Source organism: Papaver somniferum, chromosome 8, assembly GCF_003573695.1.
Source record: "Papaver somniferum cultivar HN1 chromosome 8, ASM357369v1, whole genome shotgun sequence".
Taxonomy (NCBI): Eukaryota; Viridiplantae; Streptophyta; class Magnoliopsida; order Ranunculales; family Papaveraceae; genus Papaver; species Papaver somniferum.
Window position 1 is genome coordinate 11,460,821 of NC_039365.1, and position 8,994 is coordinate 11,469,814.

Here is an 8,994-nt window from a genome sequence, read left to right on the forward strand (position 1 = left end):
TACACAATTCTGATGCAAATCGCGTTAATCCGAAAGTTGACAAAATTTTAACTGAAGTGTGGATTGCATAAATTTAGATATAAATCTTCTCAATTCGAATTGAGGAAGTTCCGGTTTCTTCATTTTGACCAAATCTTCTCAATTCGAAAGAATGAAGTTTCAGTTTCTCGGGATCGTTCAACTCGATCAAATTCTCAACTGAATTATCGAGTCTTGATTATGCAACTATATTTCAACTCGGTAAAATTCTCAAATCCTCCCAATTCGAAAGGATGAAGTTTCGTTTTTCTTCATTTTTACTCGAACTCGTTTCAACTCAATCCAATTTTCGACTGAATTGTCCAGTCTTGATTATGTAATCATATTTTGACCAAATCGTCTCAATTCGAAAGAATGAAGTTTCAGTTTCTTCTATTTTGCTCGAGATTGTTCAACTCGATCAAATTATCAACTGATTTATCGAGTCTTGATTATGCAACTATATTTCAACTCGGTCAAATCCTCAAATCATCCCAATTCGAAAGGATGAAGTTTCGGTTTTCTTCATTTTTGCTCGAATTCGTTTCAACTCGATCTAATTTTCGACTGAATTCCAGTCTTGATTATGTAACTATATTTTGACCAAATCGTCTCAGTTCGAAAGAATGAAGTTTCAGTTTCTTCTGTTTTGCTCGAACTAGTTCAACTCGGTCAGATTCTCAACTGAATTATAGAGTCTTGATTATGCAACTTATTTCAACTCGGTCAAATTCTCAAATCGTCCCAATTCGAAAGGATGAAGTTTCGGTTTCCTTCATTTTTGCTCGAACTCGTTTCGACTCGATCCAATTTTCGAGTGACTTGTCCAGTCTTGATTATGTAACTATATTTTGACCAAATCATCTCAATTCGAAAGAATGAAGTTTCATTTTCTTCTATTTTGCTCGAGATCGTTCAACTCGATCAAATTCTCAACTGAATTATCGAGTCTTCATTATGCAACTATATTTCAACTCGGTCAAATTCTCAAGTCATCCCAATTCGAAAGGATGAAGTTTTGGTTTTCTTCATTTTTGCTCGAACTCGTTCAACTCAGTCAAGCATTCAACGATTTATGAAATTGAAGTATCGATTTTTAATTATAATCATGTAATACGAGACAAATTTTAATGATAATATGTGCGAAACTCAACAATTATTCTACGATTGAATAATATCATGTAATTAAAAGTCAACATGATTACGATCGAGACCGGAAATTATCCCAACAACTGAATTTTTTATGTAACTTTAATGAAAATTTGAGAAGAACATTAATTTATAATTTTAATCAATTTTTTGTGGTATTATAATTTTGGTATGCCTCACAAATTAGTTTAGCAATTTGTTTTTTTTTCTTATTGGTAGGAGTCAACCCTAGTGGAGGATCACTAATTAATAACAAAAAGCCAAAGTCTTTATATGTGCCGTGGACGCCCAACAAAAAAAAACAAAAAAAAAAAGGGAAAGAAAAAAAAGACACGTGTTTAGTTGTGAAGAATATAAACATAGTTTTCTCCTCCAGAGGAAAGTCCAGATCTAACATATTTCATCACTTCATCCCGTCTCTATCTTAGGCAGAGAAGATTTCTTCTCATCTGAAATTTTGGCTGAAAGTTAGGGATTATTCATTGCAGTTTTGTTCTATAATTTTGGAAACATTTCTTCACCGCCGTAGGATGATGGTGTTGAGTATATTGAGAAGGAATGGAAGAAAATATCAAGCGGTAATAATCTCTGTCAAAAAAATTTCGATCCCTAACAATTTTTGGGCGGGATGAAAATGAAAACAAAATTCTTTTGGATGGGGATTATTCCCGCTTGGTGTTATTTTGGAATAGCTATAAATCTCAACCCTAAAATCAGTTAAGAGATGTTCAGAGATATATCTTTTTGGGGAATTATCAGAGATCAAAAACAGAAAGGTATATATTTTCTATGCTTATTTGTAGCTAAATAGTTTTTGATTTTTGATTTGGAAGATGCACGAGTTCATATTAGACTCTTTGATTGAATCTGAAATTGGGGTTACATAGGATTGATCTAGTTTTGTAACAATGCAATCTTATTAAACCATCTTTGATTGAAAAGACTCATGGGTTACATATTAGATGGATTATCATACAATATAATCTTATGCTTGTATCTATCTTAATAACTTTTGACTTTTGATTGAATCTGAATATGGATGTATACTGGGTGTTGGTGTGTTTAAAACCTTTGGGTCTAAACATTTCTATCACTGTAACCCTAATTAGACTGGATTTTTTATGAGAAAATTGGTTTAGAGGGAGTCTATTCATGTTGATTTGATCGAATTTAATATGAGTTTGGTTTTTAGAACCAATTAAACATGATATAATGGGTTTAATTAAGCTGATCTTGTGTAATTTTTACTGAATTGGAATGTATTGTTTGGTTTTTTCTGCTTGATATATCAATAAGTTCATAAATTGTCAAATTTAATGATCTGATCTCACTTTCAGTGATAATATGCACTTTTTTGGGGTTACTTTTACTAATTTATCCTGCTTACTTTTAAGGACTACAGTGTTAATGTATGCTTCATTTTGGTTTATAGATACATATATCAAATAATTTGTGTGAGCATAAGTGTATAACTAGTGTTTAAATGCTACTGATAACATTCTGACCCGATTCTATCTGAGTAATCTAGTGTGTTTTGCATTTTTCATATAGACACTAATGTTTACCTCAATTAAATTCACCAAATAAGAGACAATAGTGCCGAAATAAGAAGCAGAAAATGATAGTACCGAAGAGAACATGCTTTATCTTTTGAGCTAAAGGCTACACAATAGGTGAAAGTGAAAGAAATTTCTGATAAGCTATTTGTTTGGTAGTTGTGAAGTATTGTCTCTATATAATATAAGAAAGTTTGGCTGCATTTAGAAGCAGCAGTACAAAATTGACTTTAGGGTCAATTTTTACATGTAGTAGTATATGTTATATTGGTGGCTTGATGCAGCTGGATTTTGGAAAGATTCAGAATGATGACATAGATTCATTATTTTCTTATACTAACTAGAGAATAAAGTAATTGGAATTTGAAACGGTGAAGAATAAGCTCAGTGAAGCAACTTCTTGTTTAATTTTTCCCTTTTATCATATTGTTCATCTCTTCATCATAAGCATTATCACCATTACCAATGGCCACCAACTCTTTTATCCGAGCTCAAGCATTGTGTTTGTCTATGTTTCAGATGTCCACTTCTTTTTCAAGAGAAGGAAGCCCCACATTCTACTGGATTTCCTCGCCTCCGAGACATAGACCCATAGTATCTGGATCAAGTCATGGTGCACATAGTTCAGGGGGCCAATCTGATGAGATTGTGTTAACCCATGAATCAGATTATGCTCTCACTTCTCAATAAAGTGAAATTGAGAACACTGGTAATGTTAAATATCTTTTCATTGATTTCCCTAGTTTTTAAGTTATATAAACTACAATTTATTTTCTTATAGTAAGTTTTGTTCCTTCAAATACATTCTTTTCTAAATCACAGATGGTTCATTACGTATTCTACTTTTGGTTTTTCAAACCTAGATGACCATTTGCCAATATTATTTAATGAGCATGGGCAATGGAACGGGCCACCAAATTTTGCAACCTTGATCGGAGAGATTACAAGGTCGAAAATAGGGTTGGGGTATGCAAAATGGAAAGAGGTTCCTCCAGAAGACAAAGAAGATGTTTGGAACTCTGTTCAAGTGAGTCCAATTGTCTTTTTTCCGCTTATGCTTATGTTCATATACATTTTCTTGGCTTTCTATAACCTTACCAAGTGCTGAAATTAAATGCTTACCCTGCATTATTACAGAATATGTACCAGGTAACAGCTATCCATAAGAAGTATGTTTTAGCAAAAGCAAATAGTGCTTGGAGAACTGAAAAAGTCAAATAAAAAACGATCATTCAATGATGTTACATCTGTGGAAGAAAAGAAAAGGAAGTTGCCAGCATACAATAAGAAAGAAGACTGGGAGAAATTTATCAATAACATCAGTGACCCAAAGTGGCTGAAAAATCTGAACAAGCTGCGGAAGCACGGTCAAATGTTAAGGCTCAATATACAGGTGGTAAGAAAGGTGTCCCTACAAGGTGGAATGAATTGGTAAATTCTTAACAATATATTGCATTTTAAGCTATTATTCTTATGTTATTTCATTTGTTTCCCTAATTGGATAGCATATGATGTTTTTGGTATGGCTAGAGTCCTTGTTTATACTAGTTCCGTTGGTTCTTGTTCATTCCTTGCATTGTTGCTTTCGACTGAAAGTTGTTAGTTTCAATGCATTTGGTTTTTAAAGTGCAATAATAGATGAAGACACCCAGCTGGTTAGATTTCAAGGCTTGTTGTTGTAGGATAATTACTTACCTTAGCAGCTAATTAAATTTTGATGCACTTATCTTGTCAGTAAACCTCTTCTTTATTATGGCTCACAGATGTTGTCTTGTGATGCAAAATTTTGCAAGTATTTATTTAATGCATTGTTTTGTCACAGGAAAAGAAAAGCCCTACTGGTCAGATGTATAGGCCAGATGTGTTTCTGAAAACACATAGAGCCTCCCCAGATGATGATCCCTCGTCTTCTAAATCACAGGAAGCTGCAAAACTTGTAAGTTCTTCTATTTTTATATTGTTTATTAATATTGATGATGTTAGTTAGTCTTTGAATCTGGTTGGCTTCTGTTGATGTGTAGGCACTAGTGAAGGAGGCATATGATAAAGATCCTTCAGCACAAAAGTGTTTGGGCACTGACGCTGTCACCGAGGCTAGTGGTGAATTTGTTGTTACATGAATCTTATTACTTATTGAATTTTCATATTGGATGGTGGTAGTGATTACGTTGCTTTCTTATAGTACTGCTTGCTGATTTGGTTTGAAATTTATTTTCTCTCTTATAATCGTATTACTACACTGTAATACTGTTGCATCTATATTCAAGTAGTCAACACCGCTATGTAGGTTTCACTAGTTTTTCAAGTAATATCCTTGAACTCGTGATAAGATGTAACATATGCTTGAAGACATAAGTGCTAGACTGTATTGGCCGAAGTTTCCCTTTATGGGTATACTGTAATTGCCGCCTTGTGACCATCTGCATAGTAGTATTCTAGGAAATTCCCTTATGTTACATTAATTGTTTGACCGAATTTCAATAAATTTGAATTTGATTCATGTATATGGCTAGATATATGGCGCTGATCAAAAGGGATACATACGCAAAATGGGTGTTGGTATTTCTAAATCTCAGTTTCTTGCTGCTGAGTTTATGAAGGCCAAGTTGCAGGAAGTGAGGAACGAATTGCGGAAAGTGAGGCAGAAAGCCGAAGCTTTGAAAGCACAGTTGGATGTTGAAAGACAGAAAAACAGCACTGGAGTACATGGTCAGATCTGTGATAGCTCTTATCAACAGGTGACCTCGAATATCTCTTAGTAATGTATAGTCAGATGTATACGATGCTGCTATTATGGTATTTTAAAGTTTGTCCTGTTACATATACAGGGTATTGGGATCCCTTCGTCCTTTCCTTCGTCGTTTGGTATTTGCTGTTTGAGGAACTTCAGAAAAAAGGTTGTTGCAATTGCATATGTTGACACTAAGCTACTGATTGATGACCACTACGACTGCATGATTGAGGAAATTATTGATCCAACTGCGATGTTGTGCGATAGATATGATGATGTTGTACTTGGGAATGTTAAAATAAGTGAGTTTTTTAAGTGGCCCAAGGCCTATGTGACTACTGTAGGAGAGCCATCAAGTTAGAATGGTAGTGAGAGTAGATTGATTAGTTTTTTAATTTTTAGGATGTAACTTGGAGTAGATTGATCAGTTTTTTAATTTTCAGGATGTAACTTGGAGTTGCTAGGATATGTCTGTCAATCTATGTTTGAATATTATATTCTCTTTTAATAAATAATTAATAGTAATTCTTTAACGTCTATTTTATTTTCGCAATTCGTTCCTCACTAAATATAATTCTGAACTGATTTCATTCAGATTCCAAAATCTGAATCCGTAGCTAGAAAATGACGAAACAGTCTCGTTAGAATTGGTAAATTTTTTCTTAATGAAAATACCTCCAATTATAACGGTTATAAACCATTATTTTATTTCACACCTAATAACTGTGTTTTTTTTTAATGGCATGCATCAACCGTTATTATGTTTCACATATATTAACCGTGATTCTTATATGACATAAATCAACCGTTATTTAATGTTACATACAATAACTGTGATATTTAATAACAGATTAAGGATTTTAGTCAGATTAAGGATTTTAGTATCTGACATTGTATTACGATGCCACATTCTACACGGGGACAAGTATTACTACATCAATAGTGGTGGAGGTTCTCCTCAATATTAACAGTTACCCTGTTGAAGTTGTGCAAGGAAAATACACTCACCTAGATTTTCCAAAGTATCTCACAGAATTTTGGACCGCTAAAACTACATAAAAGTATTACACATACGATTACTCATGTGTGCCGAAATACTGTTAACAGAGATTTAGATTTCCAGTAGAAATTTATGTTCATGCTTATTCTAAATTGGATTATGAGGTATGAACTCTCTTTTAAGTTTTCACAATTAACAACCGAAGGAATAAGAGATTGTATATGTGACATATATATGCATGTCTCATGGAAATTCTATGTGGGACAAAACTATGTATGGATAGGTGCAAAAAACATTGAGGAATTGTACTATGTTAAGTACTCTGTGAGCTTTATATTTATTAGAAATTGCGGCTGGTTACCAAGTTACCAAGTATTGTTTCGGAAGTGTCAAACTTTCATTCGTGAGGAGCGTATAAAGCAAATGGAAATGATAGGAGAGATCTTGATGTGATCATTGGTTGTCGGATGGAGGGTCGAATTTTACAGGTTTTATATTTCTATTTATTCGAAAAAAATTAACTTAGTGGAAAAATTAAGCCACTTATTAGGGTAGTTGAGCCTACTACTTGTCATTCACTAACCACATGTGTATATGGAGACTGCGTGACACCATTGGCGAAGATACACACATTTTTGCATGAATCCAATCCTGATCTCATTTATTCCGGTGATAATATGTCTCTGATTCTAAAACTTACTTTTTCTCTGCTTTCTGGAATTTCATTTCCCGCATCAAGGGACAATTGTTTGGTTTTGCAGAAGGTCTATGTTACATGGTATGCCACTATTTATTTCATATATACATATAAATTAGGTTTCATGGAAGCAATATTCCTCCAATCTTATATTTTAGAGGTGAATGATTTTATTTCTTTTCCTCATTAAAATTTTACTTCTAAGTTTGAAGCTTATCATAATTTCATATATTTATTCTATTGTTGTGATTGCTACAAATAGAATACAATTTGCTTGGACATAAATAAAGTGATAGTAACATTATTGTAGAAAAAGAGGTTTAACGTTATTTTAAGCTAGTAATCTCCCTCAAATATTAGCACCAAGAAGGTGATACATCCCCATTGTACCCTTGAAAAGAAGTTGGTCAACTGTGTTTAAATATAAAAAACAATTGGTGGCGGTCAAGATAAGAGGCAAGTGGTTAAATTCTTTGTCGATGCTTCATTTGATTAGTTAACTAATGAATGTGGCACCGGTATGGTGCTTTGTAATTGTACAGGTGCAGCCTCACGTGTCAAAGGATCCTATGCAATTGGAATAAAAGATTCAGAAACAGGGGAATGCATGGCTATAATGGAAGCTTTAAGTTGGGTCAAAGAGAAGGGTTTTCAGAAGGTTCACATTGTAGCTGATACAGAATCTGTTGTGAAATCCATCACAATGGAAGAACTATTTGTTAGCTGGGAAAACAGGAAAATAATTAGAGACATTAAGTCTATTTTATCTTCTTTTAATGTTTGCACCGTCACTCATATTAAAAGAGATGGTAATGGTTTGGCTGATTCCATCTCTAAGAAATCAAGAAGAGACAAACAGTTTTTTTGAAGAGTTTTATAACTCTGCTCTTTCTATTGAAACCTTTCTAGAGAGGCATATTGAGCCTTCTCATATTTAAATAAAATTTTAGTTATCTAAAAAAAACACATTGGCTAATGTCAATATAACAGGGTAAGCCCTGATGGGGCGGGGCAACGGACTTATGGGGAAACTAAGCCCAACTTGTATTCAGGGATGCTTTATTAAACCTAAAAGATCTATTTGGAGATAACAAATAAATTTAGGACGACATACTAAATAATATAGTCTCTACTTTTTATAAGATAAAAGTGATATTTTCACTCTTCACGTTAGTCTTTTTTAGGTAAAAATGAGAAAATAATATTTTTTTTAATAAGACAGAGGTATTTTATCATACCGTTATCGAATGTAGGTTGTAGATCTTAATTATAAAAAAAAATCTCCTCTACTAATTTAACCGTTATTTTAAATAAAGTTAAAATAAGAATGAAAAATCCATTTTTTTTTGATCGAAAGAGAAATTTTATTTAGAGAAGAAGAATGTACATGTAAATCTACCAGAGGTAGAACAGAAAATGACAAATAAGCAAATTACAAAAAGATAGAGTTCCAATTTTGAATCTGTGAAGCCACAAAATCTTGTGTACCTGTTGCTGCTGCCCAAACTAAAATAGAGGATTTGACAGACAAAAACAGATCATCATCTGTTTTGTAAATATATTGTTCCTCAAAACGTCTGCAATTCCTTTCATTCCAAATTGTATTAACAACCGCTGCTGGTATTAGATCCCAAATATAATTCCCTGTAGTGGAAAAATGATTATGGTGCCAACTTTCTGCCAAAATTCTCATGGAACCCGGTAAAATCCAACTCCAACCTGTATTAAGCAGAATGCTCGACCAAATCTTATAAGCAATCTTACAATGTAAGAACAAATGATCCTGAGATTCTACACCAATTCCACACAGAACACAAGAATTATGGAGATCCATACCTTTGTG

The 8,994-nt window shown here is 33.3% G+C and overlaps 1 protein-coding gene across 1 annotated transcript; it reads left to right on the top strand.

The window, feature by feature from the left end:
* Positions 1 to 3,608: 3,608 nt before the first annotated feature.
* LOC113302989 lies at positions 3,609 to 5,922 on the top strand. The gene is made up of 6 exons (XM_026551963.1): positions 3,609 to 3,750; positions 3,861 to 4,154; positions 4,546 to 4,659; positions 4,745 to 4,823; positions 5,237 to 5,461; positions 5,552 to 5,922. Exons 4-6 carry the CDS (start codon positions 4,764 to 4,766, stop codon positions 5,813 to 5,815), a joined length of 549 nt encoding a protein of 182 aa, XP_026407748.1. The 5' UTR covers positions 3,609 to 3,750; positions 3,861 to 4,154; positions 4,546 to 4,659; positions 4,745 to 4,763; the 3' UTR covers positions 5,816 to 5,922.
* Positions 5,923 to 8,994: the final 3,072 nt, after the last annotated feature.

Excerpts from the sequence above, each read along its gene's own strand:
- LOC113302989 (XM_026551963.1), top strand. The coding sequence starts at position 4,764 with ATGATAAAGATCCTTCAGCACAAAAGTGTTTGGGCACTGACGCTGTCA. Across the intron at positions 4,824-5,236 it reads CGCTGTCACCGAGGCTAGTG|ATATATGGCGCTGATCAAAA; the intron begins GTGAATTTGTTG and ends GTATATGGCTAG. Across the intron at positions 5,462-5,551 it reads GTGATAGCTCTTATCAACAG|GGTATTGGGATCCCTTCGTC; the intron begins GTGACCTCGAAT and ends TTACATATACAG.